Genomic DNA, 27,091 nt, shown 5'->3' on the forward strand with positions numbered 1-27,091 from the left:
CTGCTTGATCGTCAAAAACCTCAAAGCGGTTTACTGAAAGAATAAACAGTAAGATTATTAGTAAAACAATTAAAAGATTCAGAAAATCCAGACCAGCAATCAACTAAAAACACATCAGCATTCTAAATATTTGGGTAAAGGTAACCCTGACCATTAGGTCCAGTCACAGGCGACTCTAGGGTTGTGTGCTCATCTCGCTCTATAGGCCAAGGGAGCCGGCGTTTGTCCGCAGACAGCTTCCAGGTCATGTGGCCAGCATGACTAAGCCGCTTCTGGCGAACCAGAACAGCACACAGAAACGCCGTTTACCTTCCTGCTGGAACCTTACCTTCCGATTGGCAAGCCCTAGGCTCTGTGGTTTAGACCACAGTGCCACCCGCATCCCAAATATCTGGGTAGGCTTGCCTAAATGAAAATGTTTTTAGCAGGCACCAAAAAGAGTGCAGTGAAGGCGCCTGACGGATGTCAATAGGCAGGGAGTTCTGAAGTGCAGGTGCTACCACATTAAAAGATTGAGTTCTTACAATTGTGGAACAAGTATTATGTAGCACCTGTAACAGAGCCGGTTCCGCAGATTGAAGTGGTCAAAGTGGGCATGTATGGGGTGATCTCACAGGTAAACTGATCCTAAGCACCTTTATATACAGTAACACCTTGAACCTGGCCCTGCAGCAAATCGACAATCAGTGTGCATCGACAAGATATCACTCCTGTCAGCAATTGTGCTACAGCATTCTGCAAAGGGAAGTCCCACATAGAGTGCATTGCAGTAATCCAGTTTTGAAGTAACCAGTGCATGAGCTACTGTGGTCAGTACTGTCATACCATATCACAAATATCCTCTGGACATGATGACCAAAGCAATTTGGGCCAGGGTTAGCATCATGCAACTGCTAGCTCTGTGTTCCAGCTCTGAGAAAAGGGACTACAAACTTAACAAGGATTTGGGAAGTCTAATCAGAGTTCAGAGTGTCTGAGCCAAAGGGAAAAGCCAACGAAAGGGATGTGGGTAAAAACCCAGAAGCAGAGAAGGCTGTTACCTTCTTTGTGGATTTGCTTTCCTCCTCAGGACCTGTTGGGCTGGGAAGCCACAGCATGTTGGGGGCGATGCAGAGGGCCAAGTTGTAGGCGTTCATTTGATTCTCTGTCGAATTTTGCGCAATGTGATGTAAAACTCCAAATAGGTGTCTGAGCAAAATGAGGTTTGCTTCTGGGAGCTGATTCACTAAGCTGCAAAAAAAAGAAAGAAGAGAAACGAGAATGAAGAACATCAGCTCAGACCACAGGCGAAAAGGGCGAATCGGCTCCCTGGAGCAGGGTCCACATCTGATGGGATTTTCGTGGCACAGTAACCACTACTCTGCACAGCCAAAGCATACCCTAAATGTACTTGTGCCTCAAGTTTTCACATCAACTGAGAAAGGAAAAGCAAGCATTCAACAGTTGCAGGAAATTCTGCTACTTTAATTTTGAATGCAACATTAGAATTCTTAACAAGGATTATTATTTTTTAATCCTTTGGACATGCTGCTTGGGTTTGATTTTGGCAACTGCATGTCGGACTAAAGTTTTATCATTTCCCCCGAGAAAGTATAAGTATTCAGTCCCGGGCAGCTGGCAGCACAACTGAGAAGCAGGGTTCCTGCAAATGATACCTTATCTCAGCTGAATCCATAGCAGGACTTGAGCCTTGAATGCTTCTGCATTTCCAATTCTACCCCAAATTATGAGCCTGTTATTATGCTCATGTATAAAGCCCATGGAAAGCCATCAACTGCTGAATGAAGAGCAGCTGGCATAAATCGGAAGAGTGGCTTCCAACCTGTGTTCCAGGAAATATTGGAAGCTTGCTTGTTGATAGATCACATTTCCAAATCTGCCTTTCCTCGACTGCAGTCAAGAGTGGTAGGCAAGGCTCTTCCCTTGGAATTCTATCCTCACAACTTCTCTATGAGTTTAGGAACACAGGAAGGCGCCATGTGGCTCAGTATTGCCTACACTGGCTGGCAGTGGCCCTCCAGGGATTCAGACAGAGGTTTTTCCCATCGTCTCCTTCTCTCCCTCCCCGATCCTCTTAAGTGGAGAAACCACGGATTGAATCTTGGATCTTCTGCAGGCAAACCTTGTGGTCTCTTGCTGAGCCCTTCCCTTAAAGTCAGGCTAAGAAAAATTAGCCAGGGTCCACATATGTTTCCCCCCACACCCACCCACTACATGAATCAAGTAATTTTCCATCCCCTTGCCATTTTGAGGAGGGGGCATGCTTGAAATTCTCCTTAAAATAAGAGCATCTTACTAGAATGTAGCGTATGGCACTATTTTTTCTAAAGGATCCCACATGGCAGTTGGAATGGGAAACTGAGTAGTAGTAGATATTCACTACCCAGGGTTATCAAAGCAGACAGACTGCCCCAGTAGCAAACCTTTTGAGTGCTTCAATCTTATGTGCTCGGCTTTCCTTATCCATGGCTTCCATCCACAGCCCGTGCATGTCTGAGGATAGAACACTGTCAGGTATATTGCGTAGGAAATCCTATATTAAATACAGACATGCAGAGTGATTTGGTTAGTCATGCAGAGAGCAACTGAGTCAATTTTGAGATTTATTCTACAATGAAGCACAAAAGCCCTGATTTTGTGAGTGTGTGTCAAAAACCACACAGTTTAAGGTAGGGGTGGGAAAAGTCTATTTATCCCTCACCGTATGGCCCAAATCTGATAGGCTAGGGCTTCCCAAACTTGGGTCTCCAGATGTTTTTTTAACCACAACTCCCATCATTATTAGCTAGGACAGGCATGGCCAAACTTGGCCCTCCAGATGTTTTGGGACTACAATTCCCATCATCCCTGACCACTGGTCCTGTTAGCTAGGGATGACGGGAGTTGTAGTCCCAAAACCCAAAACAGCTGGAGGGCCAAGTTTGGCCATGCCACAGCTAGGAGGACCAGTGGTCTGGGACGATGGGAACTGTAGTCCAAAACAGCTGGAGACTCAAGTTTGGGAAACCCTGTGATAGGCAGATGTGGACACCCACCAGTCAACCACCTAGCATCACAATGACACCAGGTAACCTGCTGGAATGTTTTGCAATGGGCTTCAAAGCCCTGACAAGTATTTGCTCATTCAATCCCCGCAGATGCTGCCAACCAGCTGACTGGCAGTGTCTGGAATCCCCTTTTGGCATGAGCACAAAATGGACCCTGTGCACTTCAGTCTGATGGCATTGTGTGCAGTGCTGTGCAGATAGAAGCTTATTGCCCAAGGCTGCTCTACCACACTTGGTTTCATCTTCCAGGGCTTCTCAGAATCCACCTGTAAGAAGGCCAGAACACCACAATACTAGAAACCTCACTGTTTGCAAGAAAACCTATTGGGCAAAATTAACATCATCAGTATCTTCATGAAGCACAGTTTGCACTATCATGGGAGCAAGGAGGATCAAATTTTTTACTAATCGCCATGAAGAATGGCATGTTGAATGCCTCTAATCTTTCTGCACAGATTTGCCAGTCTTTAACCCTTCACACTTCTCTACTGTTATCTAAATTAGTTGACATGCCTGGATGTTAGTATGGGATGACTCAAAACTGCTGTTGCCCATAGGCTGAGAGGGTTATATGACACCACTTGCCATCAATTCTGAATTAAAGGCCCTCCCTTTAGTTGAAATTCCTGAATTGCAGGGGGTTGGACTTGATGGCCATTGGGGTCCTTTCCAACTATTGATTCTATGATACCCCCCACAATACACCTTAAGCCACTGCAGCAGTTCCTTGTTAGTCAGCACAGCAAAACTTAAGGTCTTTAAAGTACTACCAATATGGTCCAACTTACTGTAATAACTCCAGCTGCCACAAAGACAGATTCACCATCCACCTGGACATCATCTCCAGAGTTGAGTTTTTCTTTCAGTTCCTTGCAAGTCTTGGCATTAGCTGAGCGCCTGAAGATGCCCCTTGTGGTGGGGCCCTCATGGTACAGGAGTTGCAGGATATCCTGGGGTTGTGTGGAAGTGAACAATGTCAGTTATATGATCACTAAGGGCGATTATTATAATTTGCATTTTAGACAATCAGGTTAAGCTCTCATTCATGACAGAGGGAATATTTGTGTTGTTGCTGTTAATTACCCATCCTTCACCAGCAGGTCCCAGGGCAGGTTGCAATTTAAAATTCAGTACAGTGGAACCTCGGTTTTCGAATGTAATCCATTCCGGAAGACCGTTCAACCTCTGAAACGTTCGAAAACCGAGGTGCAAAAGGCAGTCTGCAATTTCAGCAGAAGCCGTTCGACTTCCAAGGTGTGTTCGAAAACAGAGGCAATTATTTCCTGGTTTTCGGTGTTCAAAAAACAAAACGTGCAGCTTCCGAGATGCTCAAAAAATCGACGTTCCACTGTACAGTGGTATCTCGATTTTTGAACGTAATCAGTTGCGGAAGACCGTTCGAATTCTGAAATGTTCAAAAACCAAAAACTCAGTAGCCGACAACTAGGCCTCAGGATCTTGCACTCAGCGGAAGCTGCATGGCATGTTCGACTTCCGAGGCGTGTTTGGAAACCGAAGCATTTACTTCTGGGTTTACAGCATTTGAAAACCAAACTGTTTGTCAACAGAGATGTTCGAAAACTGAGGTACCACTGTATTATAAACAGTTATAGAGTCATAGATATGAAAGGGGTCCTAAAGGTCCTCTAGTCCAACTCCCTTTGTATTTGATTTTCTTCAGTAATGTTTATCCTGGGTTATTTTATTAGATGTTTTAATGTGTTGTAAACTGCTTTGAGATTTTTTTCTTAGAAATATAAAGCAGTATAGAAATGAAATTATTGTTATTATTATTATTAATAATAATAATAATAATAATAATAATAATAATAATAATAATACTAACAACCATAATAAACCACTCTGGGAATTGTCACTATGTGAGGGGAACAGGGGTCTCTTAATAACCACTGTTGTGTAGTATTAGACCAGGATCTGGTTCAAATCCCCACATTGCTATGAAACCCACTCACAGTGTGACCTTGAGCCAGTTGCTGCCTCTGTCAGCCTAACCATCCTCACAGTTGATGTGGGGATTAAATGAGGATGGGGAGAGCCATGTATGCCACCTTGAGCTCTTTGCAGAAAAAGGTGGGGCATAAATGCAAACAACAACAACAACAAACTCTAAGCGCCAACCACCACCACATCTAAGCGCCCTTAACAAACTACAGGTACGAGGATGCTTTGGGGTAAAGCCATGACTGTTTGAAGTGGTATGATACTGCTTTAAATGCATAGTGCAGATAGGGCCCAAGCCACCTTCACAGCCTTCTTCCCATGTATCTAAATATGCACTGACACAGTGAACAAAAGAGTAAAGAAGCTATTCTGCAGAGGCACCCAAACAACATCCCTGGGTCCCCATCTTACCATAATTGGCTTGGGGAGGTTTCCATCAGGACACAATGATTCCAGGGACAGGCCAAAAAGCTTCCTTGAGGTGGTTGGAGACTGTGATACTGGGCTGCCAGTTGGGGTGCTGGTGCTTCGGCGGAGTGCCCAATCGATCAAAGATTTCTTCCTCTTGGTGTGCTTCTGTACCTTTTCTGAAAGAACAAATGCACCTCAGGTTTCAGGGTGTTCCCTTTCCAAGGCAAGGTTCATGAGGTACAAACTGGGTACCAGGCAGGCAATTCAGAGCAATTAAGAAGTGGGACTGCTGATCTTCCAAGAACTTCCAAATGTCCTCTCCTTCCCCTGCTGTCCATCCTGGCTGAGCAAGCCTTTTCTCCTTGTCTTCCTTCTGTCTCTTCTGCCCTCAACATACACTGCTAACCCCAACAAATGTAGATCGTAATATATCCATCAAAGAACTAGGCCTTATGCCCATAATATCTGAGAGGTATTGCTTTCTAATAAAGCAGAATGATGGGCAGCTATTAGAAACGAGGCAGGGAGGTCTCTAAGATCTTTATGCAGAGAGATGGAACTGTTTTGTGAACTACTGGAATGCATTATATAGAAATGAAGGACTAGAAAGATATTCGCTTGCGGGAGGGGTGTTCAGTCCTCCCACCCCAAAAACAGCAGCAACTCATTTCGCTGATTGAATCTTCTAGTTCCTGAAGCAGTTATTAGCCTCCACTAGGGAAGGAGGACAAATTGCCAACCTCTGCCTTCCCCCTTTAACCTTTTCCTGCTCCTCAACTATCTCCATTAACAATATTTGGTGATTTGATAAACCAATAATATGTTTAATAACATTTGACAATTTTATTGCCTTAATAAAATAATATTGGGGTGGGGCGCCAAATTTTATTCTCAAAGTAAAATTTCAGAAACAAAAATTAGCCCAGAGTTCAAACAGTTGCATCTGAATTTACTGGATTCCTAATTAGTGAGAAAATTCATGTTGGTACTAAATTTCTACCCACAATTAAAACAGTAGGCCACAAGATAGCAATTCGGGACTATATTTGCCAGCAATTCGGGACTATATTCTTACCTCTTTGCAGCTGCTCTGGAGCTTGGTGTCTGAGTTTCAGGATGAACTGGCATTGCCTATCCCTGGGGAGCTGGTCTAGGATGGAATTTCCATAATAATCAGTGAGCAGCATTCTGTTGTTAGTATCTTGTGGCTGGTGCATGAAGTCTTCGAGGCAGCTGAGAATAATGCTGAAGGGTTGCTCATGGCCTGTTGCAACGACAAGAGGTGTTAGCTTCTGAAAACAGTCAAGGCGCTAGCTCTGACCATGCTTAAACCAGCTGGACTTATGAAATTAAATGCATTGAAAGAATTTGCCTGTCAAGACGAGGGATGGAAAGACCTTTCTACAGTGGTACCTCGGGTTACATACGCTTCAGGTTACATATGCTTCAGGTTACAGACTCCGTTAACCCAGAATTAGTACCTCGGGTTAAGAACTTTGCTTCAGGATGAAGCGGCAGCAGGAGGCCCCATTAGCTAAAGTGGTGCTTCGGGTTAAGAACAGTTTCAGGTTAAGAATGGACCTCCGGAACGAATTAAGTACTTAACCCGAGGTACCACTATATTTCAGATCTCTCAGTTTCTCATTTTTATAACCTTAAACTCAATTCTCTGAATATCTGCAGCAATTTGTAATTAAAAAAAAGTCCTTACAAAAATTATTTAGCATTTTAATACAGATTTCCCCAATACATGCATTTTTGTATGCAGTTTTACGTACACATTTCTTGCAAGCAACTTCTAGCATGTTGTATGATATTTTCACCATATATTCCATTTTTATGCATGCTCTCTCCTAATACAGTGGTTCCGGTTTGTGAACATTTTTCAGAAGCTGAACATCTGACGCAGCTTACGTGGCTTCTGATTGAGTGCAGGAAGCTCTTGCAGCCAATCGGAAACCACACCTTGGTTTTTGAACAGTTCCGAGAGCCAAATGGACTCCCAGAATGGATTAAGTTCAACAACCAAGGTACCAATATATATGCATTTTTGTAAACACAGTTTGGTTGGAAAACCGCATCTCAAAATTTGGACATGTACAGATTTCTAAGGAAGGTCCCATGCTTTCATTCCCATATTGTTTAGGAAAGTAAGAATTTGACAATTTCCCTTCAAATGAGAACAAAGGGCTTATTACGGTATGTGTTATAAGAATTTTAAGGTCTTAGATATATAATAAATGTTCATAAATGTACCAAGCAAAGGCTTCCACTCTCCTGTGTGTGAAGGGAGCACCCTGTTGCAACAGTGTTAATAAAGATCAGGCTTACTAGAAGCTTTGCTTCTCAATATTCTCTGGTTGGCCTCTGTTATTTTCTCCTACCGATGGAGAACCTACAAAGGACTCTATAGGGGCTCTTGTGTACCCCATAAGGGAACACAACATATGTTTACAACATATGCACACTTTTCTTTTGTCCTCCGCTTTCCAGGTACAGGTCTGTGCTTAAAAGCTCCATGTCCAAATATTGGGGGGGGGGGTTTGCCCTGGAGTTTCCCCCCATCCCTCACTCTTTAGTGCTCATTCAGAGGAGTCAGGTTTTCGGCAGATTGCCATTTGCTCCAATTCATATTTAAAGAGCAGATTTTCACTGGAAATGCTCCAGGGCAAAAAGAAGGGCACTCAGACACAGAGCCTAGAAAGAGTAGATGAAAGATAGGTGTGGATAAGCCCTGAATCTAATTTATTCTCCAGTCCCTAGTCAAGGCTCAGATCCACAGTGGGTCACTGACTGGCCTGGGGGGGGTTAGTTGGAGAAGAATCCTGTGCCCACCAACCACATCTAGCCAAAGGAAGAAATTGTGGAAATATCCTTCACACCAGACATGGGATCATCCCTTACCTGTAAAGGAAGTAATACAGCATGGCAGGTCTATTCCTCACACTAGACTTTGATCTAATTTTCATTGGTGAAATTTTGTGGGGTGGGCGGATCCCCTGTGGGCTACACAGTAGGATATAAATAAACAAACCTTAAGCCCATCACAGATGTGACATGGTTAGCCATCCAAAGGAAAGGGAATCTGAAGGAGGAGGAGGGTGGAAGGGGGCTCTGACCCCAAATCTGCTGAGCCTGCTTTAAAAGGCTTTGACATCTCCCACAGCCTGAGAGAAGCAATGGTGAAAGGGTTTTGGCTCCTCTGAAAGAAGTTAACTGAAAAGTCTCAAGGAAAAGGCTGCTCTTGTCAACATTCCCAAACAGCCTCCATCAAAGGTTCTGCTCTCATTTTAGTCCCATTTTGACCAGAAAGCCCAACCCTAAATACGATACTGTCATTATGTCACATGTAATAATAGAAATTGTTATGAAACACTATGGGAAAAAGTTGAAAAGACATGCCCTATACTCTCAGCCAAAGTAAATACTCTGTGTAATGTTATTTGTACATCTAAACTTGCATCATTTTCTGATATGTGCCAATGGCAAAAAAATCCAAAACACTTTTTGCCTTCATAGGGCATTTATTATTATTATTATTATTATTATTATTATTATTATTATTATTATTATTAAATAATTTAAAGAAAAATATTGTGTTGATCTTAATTTCCTGCTGCCTATTTCTGAAATCACTCCCTGTTACCAGTCATTTAGCCTCAGTTCAAACCCAAGCATTTATTTAGGCTCCTTAAAGGCAGCACAAAGCTGTTTAGGAGCTAAATGGATTCATTTATTCTTTTACCAAGAAAAGCAGCAACATCTGAATAGACAGCGCACTATGTATAGAATGTTCCATTGTATCTATTTCAGAAATCCATTGAACTAGGATACAATGTTTAACACAATGAAGCAGAAGGTGCCAGCCATGTGTGAAGTAGCCGTGACAAATTCTATGCTAGGGATCATTAGGAAACAAATTGAAAATAGAACTGCCTGCATCACAACGCCGTTATATAAACTGATAGCGTGACCACATTTGGATTACAGTGTCTTTAGTTCTGGTTGCCTCCCCTCAAAAAGGGTATCACAGAGTTGGAAAAGGTTCAGAATAAGGCAACCAAAATGATCGAAGGGATGTAGCAACTACCCTAGGAAAAAGGTTGCAGCATTCGGGACTTTTTAATTTAGAGAAAAGGCAAGTAAGAAGCGACATGATAGAAGTTTATAAAATGATGCATGGAATGGAGAAAGGGGATAGAGAAAAGCCCCCCTTCTCGCATAACATTAGAACTTGTGGATGTCCATTGAAGAATAAATTTGGAAGATAAAGTTGACAGATAAAGAGGACATTTTCACACAGTGCAGAGTTAAACTATGGAACTCACTCCCATTGGAGGCAGTGATGGCCAACAACTTAGGTGGTTTTAAAAGAAGATCAGCCAAATTCATAGGAGGAGATGGCCGGTCATCATGGCTATGCTCTCTCTGTGTGGTTGGAAGCAGCAAATGCTTTTGAGTACCACATGCTGGAAACTGAAAGAGGGGAGGGAGCTGTTGTGCTTGGGTCCTGCCAATGTGAGATTAGGATGCTGGACAAGATGGGCCATTGGTCTGATCCAGCAGGCTCTTATGTCCTTACAAACTCCATCTGAATTAACTACCAGCCTATCATACTTGAAATAATATCTTGAAATATCAGCTGGAATTCTTTAACAGGAGAAATAAACAAGCTGAAGATTCCACGTTCATAATGGGAAGATGGATGTTTGCTTATTTAAACAGGAGTAGTTGATTAAGGGGAACAACATTTTTCCTCCCACAGCATCTCTGAAGGCATTGTTTTCCTTGCAAGTTTGAATTTCATAGCTCTTGTCTAAGTTGGTGTGGGAAGCATGGTGTTAAAGATTTGGGTTGGGTGGGCTAAACCCTAGAAATTAATAAATGGTAGGATTTTGATTGTTTGGGATGTGAAGGGAGAAATACAAGCTGCAAAGGAATTCCTGAGCTAGCCAATGCAAAACAACCTGGCCAAGCTAGGGCTATTAAAAACAATACAACGCTGTTGAGGGCCATTAGCAGTACAAGAAAACTGACCTTCCCCTTGCTCTAACATGTGAACAGAGTCTGGGATTTGGAAGGTTGTCAGCGTAACTGGGTGTGAGGTGACAGGAAAAGAGGGTTGTTTAACAAGGTTTGCTGGGAAGAAGAAGGGGAGAGAAGAAAGACACGGATCCATCTTGGGCAGGTTGGCTGAAGGCTGGCTGGGAGAGATGCCTTGTACTTCAGGGCTGCACTGCTGTGGGAGACAAGTTCTGCTTCAGATGACCATGCCATAAGTTCTGGACTCCCTCCATGCAGACTGAAGGTGTAAATAGGTGAATAAACCATTTTTCTCAAAGCTATGACAGTCTCTGCCATGTCTCAATTTTCCAAAGGACCCAGACCCTGGGTGAGAGCCTGGAACCCCTTGGAGTCTTGTAGAAAGTGGGGGGTGGCACCTAACTTTTATAACCATATGTTTGGGTTGCTTTAGGCAGAAGGTTTGGATCTGATTCTTCTTTCCCTCAGGGCTTGTCCACACTTCTGTTTGTCCTGGATTCCCTTCTACTTGTCCCATGGTTTCTGGGCATGGGTCCAAGAGGTTCTTCGTTCACCCTGCCATTTCCCTGGAAAACCTGATGTTTACCACTGAATCCGAACTCATGTCAATCTGCAGAAAACCCTGATGGACTTTTACTCTGACTCAGGGGTAAACAGCGGGTTTTCCCAGGGAAAGCAGCAGGGCAAACGCACAGAAAGCCTGGGACAAATGGAAGTGTGGGAGAGCCTTCATTCAGAAAGGGCCTGGTTCTCCCTGATGTGGCAAACCTGTATTTGGCTGTAGTCCTTTAGACTGCAAGTGGGAGATCACATGGTGTAATGATGATACAGAACAATTCCTGCCACTTCCCAGAGGAAGGGTTGGCGGTGGTGGTGACTCCTTACTGGGGGCAGGACAGAGGCAGTAGTGTATGGAGGTAACAGGAGGGTAGGTCCCGAACCAGTGGTTCAAGTTACAATAAAGGACATTCCAAACAGTTACAATACAGGACATTCTGACTTTTCTGCCAGTAAGAGCTGTTTGGAAGTGTAACAGACTCTCCTTTGAAAGTGGTGGGCTCTCCTTCCTTGACCGTTTCTAAGAAGAGGTTGGATGGCCATCTGTCATGTATGATTTTGCACGTTCTTAGACAGAAAGGCAAACATGGCCCAGGTGTTGCAGTTCACTGTTCATTTCTCTTAGTCATACATATGCTGTGAGATGGAATTCAGACTTCCCCCTCAAACTCCTCCACTAAATGCCCTCACAAACACCCCTGTTTATACAAGTCCTGGCCACAAGAGCTTCACCTGCTGTATTTTGGTTTGGGTCCAACCCTCTGGAGCTGCAGAAAACAAGCTTGCTCCATCTTCCATGGGACAGCTCTTCAGATATTTGAAAAGGGGTATCATATCACCTCTCCATCTTCTCTTCTCTAGGCTGAACATACCCAGCTTCCTCAACTGTTCCTCATAAGGCTTAGATTCCAGAACCTCGGTCATCTTGGTTGCCCTTCTCTGCACATGTTCCAGCTTATAAACATCCTTCTTAAATTGTGGTGCCCGGAATTAGACACGGTATTCCAAGTGTGGTCTGACCAAGGCAAAACAGAGCGGGACTATTACTTCCCTTGATCTGGACACTCAACTTCTGCTGATGTAACCTAGAATTGAATTAGGGTTGTTGTGTTTTGTTTTTTTGCTGCTGCATTACACTGCCTCACAGAGTGCAATGTCCTGGATGATAAAAGGAACAACAATTTCACTCCACAGAAATGAAAGGGTAAGATGCCACTCACATCAGAAGGACTTACAAATATTCATTTTGACATTAATTAATACTGAATTATCCATGTTCACTCAAGAAAGCAAGAGCTCTTACCGATAAGTGGGTAAGCATTATTGTCCCTTCCTGGTATTACCCAAAGGAGATAGTCTCTTGGCCGGCCCTGTGGATTGAAAAACAGAAAGAAATGAGGTGGCAGAATGAAGGACTGGAGAAGCTGGGAAAAGGGGATGCAAAACAACAGAAGGGGATACCAGGCAATGAGGCCCAGGCAGCAGGTGGTGAAGGGAGGATCAGGAAATGCAGGGCTGCAAACCTGATGGAATACAACAGAGTGACCAGCATGTCTGACATTCAGAGGAAGCGGAACAGCTGAGGAAAGGGGAAGGCAGTCAGACAGAAAGAAGTCAAAGCTGAAACTTTACTGGAGCCTCCCCCAATCTGGTGCCCTCCAGATGTTTTGGACTACAATTCCCATCAGCCCCAACCAGCACAGCCATGCATCTGGACAGCAGCGGCTTACATAAGAACATAAGAAGAGCCTGCTGGAGCAGGCAAATGGCCCATCTAGTACCATCTTCTTCTCACAGTGGACAACCAGATGCATCAGTGGGAGGCCTGCAAGAGGAACCCAAGAGCAAGAGGACTCTCCCCTCCTGTAGTTTCAAGCAACTGGTAGTCAGAAACGTTACGGCCTCTGACAGTGGAGGCAGAGCACAGCCATCATGGCTAGCAGGCGGCGGTAGCCTCCTCCTCCTTCTCCACCACAAATTTGTCTAATGCTCTTTTAAAGCCATCTAGGTTGGAAATGGATGCAATATCCACACAAAAGACTTGAAAAGCATGCGAGTCAGGTCAATGAACATGTCTTGAGTCATTATATACATGGCACATTTTAGCACACCACAGTCTAATTATAAACTAGTATATTTTGCCTAGGTGGCAAGGGAAGAGGCCAGTGGCTTTCAAACTCTTCTTTTCTCAAGGAAAGAGGGATTCTGGGAAATGCTCCAGAGCAAAGGGTTTGACCACGAGTAACAGCCACTTGCTCTGTATGAACTGAGAGTTCACCCTTGTGCCTCCCAGACTGCCTTCCTTAGCAGTGGCAAAGTTTAGGTGTGATTTGGAAAGCAGGGGGAGAGAGTTTTAGGGAATCTTGACTGACATTACCAATTTTCTCATGGAGAAATGCTTGCAAAGCCAAAGAAATCAATGGCTTTGTCTACAACTTGCAACACTCATGTCTTATACTAAGGGGTGAAACCCAAGCAATCATGTGAATATGTTGGTCATAAAAGAACCAATCTGTATTTTACAACCCTACAGTTGACATAATTATGTATTTATCAAAATCATGCATATTCACTTTTAGTGCTTATTTTCCACTCCTTCTCAGAACCCAGTATACCCCCAAAAAATAAAATGCATACACAGTAAGTAATTTGTTTTAAATGTAGAATGCAAAAGCATGTGGCCCAGATCCCTTCTCCAGTCTATTTGCTACTTGGGCATGAGTGGATCCCTTGTCTCAGTTACACTTAGGAAAGCTCAAGTGACTTCATCTTCCCACCCCCCACCTCACAGCTAGTAAAAATAATAATGCAGTACTGCTGAGCCATTTCTAAAAGGAAATAAATTTTGTACTTACAGGAAGTCCCAGCTTCTCAGTGGTCCTCTTGATGACATGCTCTGCTGTTTCTACATTGGAGACGATTATTGCAGTGCTCTTGACATAAAGAATAAAAAACACATTTAGGTTCTGCTCAGGTAACATAGAGACTTAAAACTACTGTAGATTGAAAATCAAGACTAAGCACTGCCACATACGGCGGTACTGAAGAACAAGACCAACCTAATAGGCCAGGCTATTTTTCCCACTGTTACTCACAGAGGAGCTGTGGTCACCGTCCATCAACACAATCTGCATGGGTATGCTTTTGGGATACTCAGTCTGCTTCACTTCATTGATGTGCCTATAATTCATAAATTTACCATTAAGAAAATAAACCACAAGGTGAATAGTTACTGGGGCATGCAGAGAAAGGCACTAAAAACACTGCGACAGACCATTTTGGGGAGACTAACTTTTTTGGGGTGGGGTTGATTTCACTCAAGCATCTCCATATCATTTAAGTCCTGTGCATACTCAGCAGCTCCCTTCAGAGGTTCTAACACAGGGGTGGAGAACCTCAAGCCCCGAGGACCCCGCTCAGCCCACGACACCTCTCCTCAGGTTGTACTCCTCAGAGCAGTCCTGCATTAAGAACATTTACCAGGCTGGAATGTGGTCCTGGGGTCGTGATAATGCTTTACACATGTGTGGGTATGTGGGTATGTTCAAAATCTCTGATTTCTGTGTGCCAGGAATGTAACCTACTGCACAAAGGTAAAGCCCTGCCCACTTTCATCTCTGGCCACGCCCAGCCCTGCCATGCAGCTACCCACACAGCAGGAGTGTAGCTTTCAGGTTGAAAATGGTTCTTGATTCCTGTTTTAATGGATGCATGTTAGTCTAGGGTGCTGCCTGTCACTGCAATGCCACCCTTCCCATGTGTTTCCTATGTGGCAGTAGCTAAAAAGATGTCCTCCTAATATTGTGGAACTACAACTCCCATCTTCCCTGGGGGCTGATGGACGTTGGCTATCCTTGTGAATGAACACCTGAAAAGTGGCTAAATGGGATCAAAGTAGAACACTGATAAAGTATAAGACAGTACTCTCTGAGGCACACTATAGACCCAACACATTCCCTCCTCCCTCTTCCAGTTGGCTTATCTATCTATCTATCTATCTATCTATCTATCTATCTATCTATCTATCTATCATCTATCCATCTATCTATAACTTTTGTACCCAATTCTTCAGTCAAAAAGGTTCCCACAGCAGCTTACATTCAAAACAGCCTGCAGGCTTACAACCTAAAAACCAAAAAGCATGACATACAAGGAAAAAGGGATGGGGAGGGAAGAAGAAAATTAAATTTCAAACTCAGTATTGATTTCTAAACAGTTGGAACAGTTCAGGGGCAGGAGGTGCCTGATGGATCTGGGCTTTTGGCAAAGCTGATGGAATGAGCCTTCTGCTTCCCACTCTCCCACTGAGTCAGCCTGAGGGAATGGCAGTTGCCCTCAGGTGCCAAGCTGAGGGGAGATGAGGCCTGATGGGGCTGGCCTGCCACAATGGAACTGATGGAGGTAGCCCTGCTTCTAGCCTACTTTCGTGGGGAGCAAGCAGCAACATGGCAAGGGCCACTAGATGCCACAGGCAGGCCACCATGGCACAATGCCACTCCTACCTTTATGCCACGTGGCATCCTTGCTGCAGAGAAAAAGAATGCAACTCTTACCACAGCAGTGTTGACATCCACCTGTCCTTCACTTCAGGCGATCTGAAAATGAGTAGTAAACACAATGGTGAGAAAGCATAAAAAGTCCTCTGGCTGCAACAGGAGTGGGGAACAACTGTGGCCTCGGGGGCCAACTGTGGCCCTTGGGACTCTCTCTATGCTATTCCCCCTCCAGACGCCCCACCCCTTGCCAGGCCCTGCTCCTCAAGTGCTTTTGCGTTGGTGAACTGTGATAATGTCTCAGAGGATGAGATGTGTGTGCCTAAGAACATGAGAAAAGTCTGCTAGATTAGGCCAATGACCCATCTAGTCCATCATTCTCTTCTCACAGTGGCTCTCCAGTTCCCTGTGGGGGACAAGCAGACAGGATTTGAGAACAATAACACTCTCCCCCTCCTGTGGTTTCCATGACAGCATAAGAAGAGCCTGCTGGATCAGGCCAAAGGGGGCCCACCTAGGCCTGCATCCTACACTCACAGTGACCAACCAGGTGCTCATTGTGGAAACCCTTGAGCAAAACCCAAGCAGAGGAGCACTTGAGTTCTTCCTGAGGTTTCCAGCAACTGGTATTCAGAAGCATTACTTCCTCCAACCATGGAAGCAGAGCTTGGCCATCATGGCTAGCAGTCACTGATAGACTTATTCTCCATGAATAGAAACCTCCTCCATAGAAATCTCTGTCTTGTCTGGCTGGATTGTAGCCTTCCATATGAAGGGTAAAAGTCACATTCATTACTCCATCCACTTTTGCCTCTAGCCCTGCCTTCCAGTGGCATGTGGCCCCCAGAAGATGATCCAGAGAATAATGTGGCCCTCAGGTTGGGGAAGTTACCCCCCTTTCTTTGTCCACACTGCCATAGATGATATACAGAACTATAAAGGCCCAGTACAAAAGCACAGCCCCTTCCTGTTCTATTTTAGTAAAATAATTTTCTTGTGCTGCTGAGCTCAATTTCCTGGCGAAGCGAAGCGAGGCTCTGATAAGTGGGTGGAGGGCAAGTGCCTTGTTCTGACGTTTGAAGCAAGCATCTTTTTCACATTGGGCAATGGCCTCTAATTAATATCTTGCTTTGTCTGCTTTCTTTGCCTTGCAATTCTTATTATTTCCCTGTAATGACGTGAGAGATACAGAACCTGTACCAAGGTTTGCCCAAACATATATTGGCTGTAAAAAGCAAATGTCAAGAGTCGTCATTCTTCTAGTCAGGTATCCTGCAATGTGTGGCAGAACAAAGTCAATTGAAGACTCCCCAATAGCCTGAATGGCCAATAGGAAATCACCGTATTTTTCGCTCTATAAGACGCACCAGGCCACAAGATGCACCTAGTTTTTGGAGGAGGAAAACAAGAAAAAAAATATTCTGAATCTCAGAAGCCAGAACAGCAAGAGGGATCGCTGCGCAGTGAAAGCAGCAATCCCTCTTGCTGTTCTGGTTTCTAGTATAGCTGCGCAGCCTGCATTCGATCCATAAGACGAACACACATTTCCCCTTACTTTTTAGGAGAGAAAAAGTGAGTCTTATAGAGCAAAAAATACGGTATTTCCTGGATGAAAGAAATTTTACATTTTTAGCTTCAATCAGGAAGATATTGAGGGGGGCATAGGGCAAATGTTAGCCAACCTTGTTTGCTGAAGCAGGAATAAAGGGCTGATCCACACCATATATTTAATGCATATATTTAAACATGACCCTCACCAAATACCATGGGAACAGTAGTTCTTAACTGTGTGTAGCTATGAGTGGGAAAACTACAGCTCCCATTAATCTTTGGCGGGGAAGCCATTGGCTTTAAATATATGGTGTGGATGTGATGAAATAGTGACTTACTGAATTAAAGGTATTTATTTTCTGCATTAAGAACATTAGAGCTATGAAGCTGGATCAGGCCAATGGCCCATTTATAGTCCAGCATCCTGTTCTCTTAGCAGCCAGCCAGCCAGATGCCTGTGGGAAACCAGCAAGCAGGACCTGAGCACAAGAGCAACTCTCCACTCCTGTGTTTCCAGCAACTGGTATTCAGAGCCATACTGCCTCTGACCCTGGAGGAACAGCACAGCCATTGTACTAGTGCCTTTGTTTGTCAAATCCTCTATGAAGGTGTCCAAACCCCTTTTAAAGCCATCAAAGTTGGTGGCAATCACTCCATCTTGTGGCAACAAATCCCATAGAATAGCTATGTGAAGAATTAGTATGTGAAGGAGGGAATGTTGTCTATTTTCAGATAACACTCTCAGCTGGGTGCAGCTTTCCCCCATCAACACCCAACAGAAGGTGTAGTCCAACCATATCTGGAGGGATACAGGCTGGGGAAGAAAAATTACAGAGCATGTGTACATTGTGCATTCCTGTTATGAAATTAGCCATGAAATGGACAAATAGGCACAATCATTTCAAAGGTCAAATGGCTACAGGAATCACATTGCAAAAGGGAAAAGAGAAAAATAAAGCATGACCCCCCAATATTTGACAAATAATAAATCATAAATTGACACATAAAGTTGTCTAGAGGGACTAAAAAGAATGATATGTTGGTTTGATTGATTGGGTCAGATTGGTCTGATTTTGTAACGTGTGAGAATAAGGAAACTAAGGATGCAATGCAGCTATCTCAGGATGCTACTCTGAGGTACTCAGCATTGTTTATTTATGCTGTAACAGTAAGAATCATAGTAAGAATGGTTATCTTTATACTGTTCTTTGAAGACAGTAATCCTTGTGTGATTTTTGATGTGTCCAGAACTGAATTTTATTTGTATTTTAAGTCATGTTCATGGTATGTTTCAAAGGATGTAAATGAATGAATGAATGAATGGTTGAATTTTGAGATTTCTCCTCATGCAGGAAATCTCAAACATTTCAAAGGAAGCTAAACTACCATTCAATCCTTAGTGAATCTCCATGTTAATAATACTGGTTCAAACTGATGTTGTTAACTCTTTATTCCTGTTGTTGTTGCCATCGTAGTTTTGCCATTGACAGCTTTTGACCTGTCTCAAATTACTGCTTATATATTCTGTTGTTTAAAATTATCATAAGCTACTTTGAGCCCAGATCTTTGTGGTAGATAAATTTTTGTGGGAGATAAATTTTGTAAATAAATTAGCCAAACAAAGTAAGTAAGATTGGGAAACATTCTTAGTGAGTGAGGGGTGGTGGAGGTCAGCTTCTACAACTCTGTGTTGTCATCGGATGTTGTTTAAGGAAAATGTGAGGTGATTTGGGGCAGGGGGGATAGATGATGAATTCTGAGAGAAGGTGTTACCTATAAGTGACAACAAAGTTGGTGGTGGGCCAGCCAATCACAAAGGAGGTCTCATGGGTGAATCTTTTCTCCGACACTTCACTGAGGCAGCTGCCTGTCCACACCTTAGTCAGGTGCACCTGCTTCTTCACTTTCAAGTTGGAGGATGACCTAGATCCAAAGCCAGAGACAGGTTATGTTAAGAATGCTGGCAAGAGGAAGACGGCATGTGGTGCCCATGTCTTCTTCTGCATCCTCACCATAGACCTCTCCACCATTTATCTTCACTTCTCCTGAATTATGACCACTGTTGAACCACCCTTAAGGGGAGAGAGAAAAATTTGATTGAATTTGCCTTAAAGGTAAACTTTCCTGATTCACTCTTCCCAAAACAATATGTGACCAAAACACACACCCATCCTACAAAATTCTTGACACAACTTCCCCATGGAAAAATCTGGAGAGTCTTATTTGATTAGAGATTTTAAAATGCATCACAGACTTTTTCTAATTGCTGGTTCCAACTGCTGACACACTTGCCCCCCAAGAAATGACAGACTTGCTGCCATTGTTGTTGCTTACTGTTGTTGTTTTTTAAATTACATGTGAAAAAGCAATATAATATATATTCTTTTAAAAACAGAATGCAATTAAAAAAGAAGAATTACACTTCTCTGAATTTTGTGCTGCCAGTTCTTCAATCAAATAAGGTACACAAAAACTCACATTTTAATGGAAAATGTGAACAAATGCATATGTTAGTGAAAACAACATTTAAAAGTGCATTACAATAGGGGGGTTGTTAATAAGAATATGCATTACTAGGGCAAAAATGCATACAAGTTGTGTACACTGTATTAGGAAAATTATACATTAAAATACAGACAAAGTTTTATGAGGACTTTCGAAAAGCAGCAACTTGGAAACAGATGTGCAAGTGCAGGGAGACCTGAACTTGAAGACTAGATAAATGAGAGCTGAAGAGAAACTGAAACTGGCAGCTTCATTCATCCCTACACACATTCACCAATGAAGTTACACTCCTTGTTAGCAGGATGGACCCACAGATTTATGAATGGGAATGGTTGTTGTTGGGGTCAGGAATCAGAGGCCAGAAATTTCCTCCTTATGAGAGAAAAGATTCCAGTGGAGCAGTCAATTCCCAAATCTACTCAGCAGGCAATGAAAGCTGTTTTCTTCCAGCATAATTTTAAAGAATGTATTATGTTTTAAATTGTTGCTTTTTAATAGTGTACAATCTGTTCATTCTTGTAAATTTTCTGTTTTATTTTACCATATCATGACATTCTTTGAGCACAATTTTTTCGTAGAATGGTGAGATATAAATTACTGTAACAAATAAAACAAATGATAAAATAGTCACAATTATTTGTTCTGTTGCACACCAGTAAAACGGGACGCAGGTGGCGATGTGGGTAAAACCTCAGCGCCTAGGACTTGCCGATCGCATGGTCGGCGGTTCGAATCCCCACGGCGGGGTGAGCTCCCATCTTTCGGTCCCAGCTCCTGCCCACCTAGCAGTTCAAAAGCACCCCTAAGTGCAAGTAGATAAATAGGTACCGCTTTATAGCGGGAAGGTAAACGGCGTTTCCGTGTGCTGCGCTGGTGCTGGCTCGGCAGCTGCAGCTTCGTCACGCTGGCCACGTGACCCGGAAGTGTCTCCGGACAGCGCTGGCTCCCGGCCTCTTAAGTGAGATGGGCGCACAACCCTAGAGTCGGACACGACTGGCCCGTACGGGCAGGGGTACCTTTACCTTTACCTTTTTACACCAGTAAAACCTTGCATAGGGAGAGACTGATGTTTTCCAAGTCTCCCCATTTCTGTTGGTGTCTGGCATTTCATAAAAGAGTCATTAGCCTTGTTGTGATTTTACTTAGCAGTAGCAAAACTAATCTGGACAATTGCACAATTTCTTTAATTCTGCTTCTCCCTCCCGCTCAACCCTATGCCCCTCATGTTCTACTTTCATAAGAATATTTGCTGCATTTTTAACTTGTTTTATGAAGAAATCAGAAAGTCAGGACTTGACTATTTATTTATTCATTCTGATTTATAGCACGTTTCTATCCTGCTGGTCCATTTCAGAAAATGGCCAGTTTTTAATAATAATAATAATAATACCCTAAAATATGAAGAAAAAGAACTTTAGAAACTTGGGGTGTTCCATATGAGGACTTCATTAATTCTGCAAAGAGGTCGTTCAGATATCATAAGCAGATTGCTGGCATTAAAAAAAATACTTGTCAGATTTTCCATGTGCAGGGTAAATCCTGATTCAATAGAGGGAAAATACAGGCAGGTATTCTGGTGCCAATAAAGTTATGTGGATGTAGCAAAAAATTTTTTTTGCATGGGTGAAATGTGCCCATCCTACAATCAACAACAAACAGCTGGAAACCCATTTTCCAAATATGATTTGCTCAAGCTCACCACTGCCCTATTCCCCTGATGATAAGCTAAGCAAGCTCTTACACCAGACGCCCCCAGCCTGGTGCCCTCCAGATGCTGCTTGACTCCAACTCCCAGCAGTCCCAGCAGCCAGCATGGCAAACAGTGAGAGGAGCTGTAGTCCACTAACATCTGGAGGGTGCAACAATGGCTAGCTTAATTCTGAGAATGGAGAGAGAGGCCACAAATGGACCACTCAAGAAGGTTCCAGTTCCAGTTCCAAGTACAGACACCTGGGCAAGTAACCTTTGCAAGGTACTCCTAAGAAATACCCACTTCATTAACAGCCTTGTAGATCAAATCTGCACTTACTTGAACTTGGCAACAACCAACATATTGCTGAAGAGGAACAAACATCTCTCTTGCGTCTGTAAGCCTGCAGTTAGCTGTACTTGCTCCTCCAAAATGAAAACGGAATTTGGATTACCGAAAGCCCCGGCTGGTAATCCATTGTCTGAATGGACGGGTTGACAAATTACTTCCCTGCTGAAAAAGAGAAATTATCCAATGAGTTGTGATGGGGGAGTGGAGACAATGCCGATGTAGGTGGCCCCTTAAATCCTTAGCTCAGGAAAACACCAGAAACAACCCCTCTCACCCAACGGATCCTGCACATATGTTTTGGATATAAATCTCTTCTTCGTGCTTTGTGTATGCCAGTGAATCTGAATCAACAACAACAACAAAAAAAATCAGACAATCTTCCTGGTTTCTTCAAACCACATAACTGATATAAGCAAAAAGCAGCCAGCTGCAAAAACACAGAAGATCCAATTAGTGTGGGAGACCAGGGATGCAATGGCAGCCCCAATCTCTGGGACATGGGTGTAGTTAGGGGAGCAGCTGTCCCACCTCCCCAAATTAAGTACAGAGGTACCTCGGGATGCGAATGGGATCCGTTCCAGAGCCCTGTTCACATCCCAAATGGAACGTTAAGACGTGACGGCGGGTCTGCGCGTGTCGTGTTTCGCTGCTTCCGTGCATGCACGGGATGTCATTTTGAGTGTAACGCACTCCGTTACTTCCGGGTTGCCGCGGAGCGCAACTCGAACTCACTCAACCCAAAGCACATTCAACTCAAGGTATGACTGTAAATAAATGAAAATTCTTAACTAACTGACCTAACAAGAACCTGTGCAAGCAACGCTGACACAAAACCCCACATATATTAAGTAAAATAGAAATATCGCCACCTGACCTTACCCCCACTCATCTCCCCCCCTTTTCTTCCTAATGTCTCAACAAATGAAACTGATCTGTTAAAAAATGTTACGGGGGGGGGGGGTTGAGAGAGAGACACTGCACATACTTTTGTAAACCAAGAAAATCTTTAATAAAAATACTTTTTAAAAAAGAACTCATTGAATCTGCTTTTCATGTCAGAGACCAATTTCCTTGACCAAATCTGCATTCTCCAATAAAGTATTCACCATAGCTGTCAACTTTTCCCTTTTCTTGCAAGGAATCCTATTTGGAAGAAGGGAATTTCCCTTAAAAAAAGGGAAACGTTGACAGCTATGGTATTCACCCTCACACTGATGTCTGCTAGTTGCTCATCCATGGGGGTCATTAGTTCTTTCAAAGTTTCTCAGACAATGATCTTTGTGGATAACAGCTGAGAGGTGAATTCATCCCAGAGGTTGGGTGTAGTCAGGATTTATTATTTTGGGGGGCAGGCTTTTGTTGAGGGCAGATCCAAGTTATCCACAATGCAATGGGTCAGTTAGTTAGGTCAGGTGGTTTTTTTTAAAAAAATGTATCTTTATTAAAGATTTTCTTGGGGGGGGAGGTGAGTGGGGGTGGGGGGGTGGCGATTCGTTACAGGCTTCAGGGAGCTGAAAACAGAGTGAGATGCATAAATCTTCGCTTGCATCTTAATTATAGTCCATAGCTTTATGCATTCACTTTAAGTCGTCAGCCTCCAATATAAGGTCTAATATAAAAGTTCTAAACTGCTCAATAATAAAAGAGGTCAAATCATCAAGTTCCACAGGATCACTTCAAATAGATATTAGTTTGTAAAACAGGAAAATGTTACTGAGACTAATTATTTTATACCAAATTGGTTGATTAAGAAAGACTCATCATCACCCATACAGGGCTGATACACAAAATTAGTGCTTTCTGGAGTCTGAGCATCCACTTCAGACCCAACCTGACCAGATCCACCCAGGGTCCTACTGGAGCTTGGTTCATTTACTCTTAGCACTCCTTTATCTGAAAACCTCCTGCTCCTTTAAATGAACATGTCCCTCCTTCCTACACCTGGAACTCCCTCCCAGAATACTGTATCTGCATGACACCTTCCTCTTTTCTTCCTCAGGGCTGTTCCCCAGCATATAATGAAAGTAAATCCTTTGTTCAAGTGTTATGCAAGAGTGAGAGAGAAGCTTTTCTCTATCCACTTTCTCTATGCCATGCATAATTTTACAAACTTCTATCATTTTGCCTCTTACTCGCTTCCTCCCCCCCAAACTAATTATTTCTAAATCAGCATCCAACACCAACATCTATTAACACTTTGAACCACCAATTGTGCAAGTTTTGGATATGTGGCCAAAATCTATCTAATCTTGTTCTTTAAAAAATGCAATGCAAGGGAACTAATAATACGCGAACCTACAAATCACCAGTGACGTTGTGACAAATTCCCAGGGTCAGGCCAACCCAGGAAAAGTTAAGTGCCCCCTCTTTGCCCTCTGCCTAGTCTGCAAAAAGACATTCTTCCCTGCATCCAAATAAAGCCAAGAATGTGTTTCTCCCATCCGAGTTGCTTGCAGAAAATGGAGAAAGCTAGAAGAAGGAAAGGCCTTCTGAGTGGCAGCCAGTGCAAGAATTCCTCTCAGATAAAAACCATGCTGGAAGCTGCACAAATCATTTCCCCAAAAGCAGAGGGGTTATAGTATGGTGCTAAATGAAAAATAGTGTTCCCATAAAAGCTTGCTTGGTTTGAAGTGTAAATCATTAAAGTTTTTTTATCTTGGCTTTAGAGAAAATATTTATTTCAATTAAATAAACTGGCAGGAAATGTTATTTGTGAGGGCATCTTTGGAACAGGAATGACAGAGAGCATGGCCTTCTAGAATCCATCATCTCATTGCTGGTGGGAGCGAGGGAGTCTCCAAACTCTGTGATAACTTATTCGCTATTAAAAAGACATCCGCTTGGGCTTGCTGTTCTTTTGAAAAGTCCAGAAGGCTCAGGCACAAATTCCCCTCATGCAATGAGGGGCAGGCCAGGACCTTAGCTATGCCCCCCCTCCAAAAGAAGGCATGCAATGCACCATCCAACTGTCTTATGGACACCATTCTGGATTTGTGTAGGGATTAGTCCTTAGCCTTTTCTTCTCCTGACCCTCAAGGCAGGGGAGGCTTAGGATCAGAGTTTTCTTCTCCTAGATGGGCTCTCTTTCCAGGTTGACAAGTCCCATCAGCCCCTCACTTCCCTCTACAGCACATGCAGAAACTGCCTTCTTGGCCGCTATTAGTCTCGTCCACTCAGTCCACCCGGAACCAGTCTTCACATGCATGAGAAGTCCCTAACTTGCAGATGGTTCGATTTACATAAGTATAAGTCCTTCAAATTGGGTCTGGAAAACAAGTGGCAACCAGTGAAGTTTTTTTTTACAATGGATATGCTTGGTCTGCCACTCCCATAAGCACTCTGGGCTGCTGAATTTTGCAGTAGCTGCAATTTCTGGACCATAGCTGTCAACTTACAGATTTGAAAATAAGGGACCAGCAGCCAAAATAAGGGACCTGCAGCCTCACCTGTTCCAGGCACTCCAGTCTTCCTGTCCTCCTGCAGACTGGTCAAACTCATGCTGGTAGCTTCGAGAACACTGTCCAACCAACTTTGTAACCAGAGGTTCAATTGAATAGAATCTGAATCACATGCACCACAAGGCCTATGCAGCCTCAACTTAAGATGGCTCCCCGGCCTGGCTTTGCACTGCAAAGTTTGCAGCAGCACGTGCAACAAAATCGCATCCAGCATTCAAAAAACCCCTCAGCTTGCATTAACTAGCCACACACAAGGCATTCAAGCTCCACCCCCCAGTCGTTCTTAGACTTCTTACTGGGTGAGCAACACAGCCAAGCAACACAGTTGGAGCCTCCCTCCTCCCTGGCCGGCAGGGAGGGAGGGAGGGAGAGGAGCTGCTTCCTTTGAAATGTAAGGGACATCATTTAAGGGACATTTAAGGGACATCCATCAATAAGGGACAGCAGCAGGACATGGCGCTAGAATAAGGGACTGTCCCTTCAAATAAGGGACACTTGACAGCTATGTTCTGGACTGTCTTCTATGGCAGGACCAAGTAGATTGGATTTCAGTAGACTAACTTGAAGGTTTTCTACCCAGGAAAGCCAACAAGGTCATCTAGGCCTCAAGTAACAATGATAGTTGTTCCTTCCAAATTATTTTCTCATCCATTCTGTTACATATGGGGGAGGGGTGGGGGTGTTTAGTGTTCCATTTTGTGCAAAGCAAAGCTTGGAATAAATTTACAAATTTGCCATCCACTAGAAATCTGTGCTTCTTACTTCTGAAATTTTGGAAATAACATTAATGACTAAATGGACCTATAAAACAAGATCACAAAGTGGTACAGTGCAACCTCAGCTTAAGAACTGTTTACGAACTATTCAGTATAAGAACTCCGCAAAACCAGGAGTAGTGTTCCGGTTAACGAACTTTACCTTGGTCTAAGAACGGAAGCTGAACGGTGGAAGGGTACCGGCGGCGGGAGGCCTCATGTGGGAAAGTGTGTCTCGGTTTAAGAATGGCTTTAGTTTAAGAACGGACTTCGGGAACGAATTAAGTTCATAACTGAGGTACCACTGCATTTGGCAGGACAGATTTATCAAGAGATGGGCAGCCTTCATTCAGTTTTGCAATGGGAAAGTTATGGATAATATTTCTCCATATACTTAGAACAGCCTTGCAATAAACTGTGGTGACCACTCTAGATTTTTCAACAGAAGCAGCGAAAGAGAGGAAGTGATTCATGTTTCTAGGAATCATCTGAAGGGAACAGAAGCACATCCTGACCCACATCAAGAGAACTTTGCACCCTTGGAGGAAATGCCCACCTCCGCTTTTCCAGGGAGACCTAGAAGTTGCCTTCAGGAGAGGAAGAGCCTCGCACTTTTGTTTCCTCTCTCACTGCTTCTTCTGTGGAATGTCCAGCATCTCCAATAAGTCTCGTCTAGAAAACGGCCTTTGCTAAGCCAAATTGAATGTAATTTGGTGCAGGAAAGAGGAAACCTGGTAGGATGGGGGGAGGTCAGGGTAACCTCTGGAGGCCCTATGGGAACTAGGGTTCTTTTGTTTTCACTCCTGTGGATTAATGGGGTGGGGGCAGAGAAAAAACTAATCAGCAGTTAAATGTGCAGTGGCCTTAAGATTGCAAGTGGTCAAATGACTGTAACATTTTTTTAAAACAAAAATAAAAAATGAGCTGCAGTATACCTGGAAAGCCACAGGGTCTGCAACCCTGGCACAGAGCCTCTGTGAATAAATTTGGATGAAACTGCAGAGATTTGGAGGTGAGGCCAGTAGGCACAATCCAGACCTCACTTTCCCATGTGATCAGTTGCCTTGGATCTGCCTAAAATTTGCCAGTTTACTTACGTAATTGCACTACCTATTTATGCCCTCTTGTTCGCTTTGACCTGAGAAACTGGTACTGAATTACTGCTGTGTGGAGCTTCCCCTGCACTTGATCTGGAAGCTGAAGTTAGTGCAGCATGCTGCAGCACAGTTGCTGACAAGAGGAAGATGGTCTGTGCCGGTAGCTTATC

At 43.5% G+C, this 27,091-nt stretch overlaps 1 protein-coding gene across 8 annotated transcripts in view; it reads right to left on the reverse strand.

The window, feature by feature from the left end:
- The window catches only part of LOC309362231 (rho GTPase-activating protein 20-like), a 95,377-nt gene that overhangs the window by 9,606 nt on the left and 58,680 nt on the right, over window positions 1-27,091 (reverse strand). For 5 of the 8 annotated variants that reach the window (XM_081897775.1, XM_081897780.1, XM_081897777.1 and 2 more), the window contains 11 exons: window positions 21,600-21,773; window positions 18,839-18,988; window positions 15,575-15,616; window positions 14,117-14,201; window positions 13,877-13,954; window positions 12,325-12,391; window positions 6,496-6,684; window positions 5,421-5,596; window positions 3,836-3,997; window positions 2,424-2,533; window positions 1,041-1,230 (listed from right to left, as the gene is read on the reverse strand). In XM_081897775.1, coding sequence (XP_081753901.1) covers window positions 1,041-1,230; window positions 2,424-2,533; window positions 3,836-3,997; window positions 5,421-5,596; window positions 6,496-6,684; window positions 12,325-12,391; window positions 13,877-13,954; window positions 14,117-14,201; window positions 15,575-15,616; window positions 18,839-18,988; window positions 21,600-21,773 — 1,423 coding nt within the window. The other 3 variants (XM_081897776.1, XM_081897778.1, XM_081897782.1) reach the window with 2 other exon arrangements.

The sequence above is a fragment of the Podarcis melisellensis genome (assembly GCF_964234715.1).
Source record: "Podarcis melisellensis genome assembly, chromosome: Z".
Classification (NCBI taxonomy): Eukaryota; Metazoa; Chordata; class Lepidosauria; order Squamata; family Lacertidae; genus Podarcis; species Podarcis melisellensis.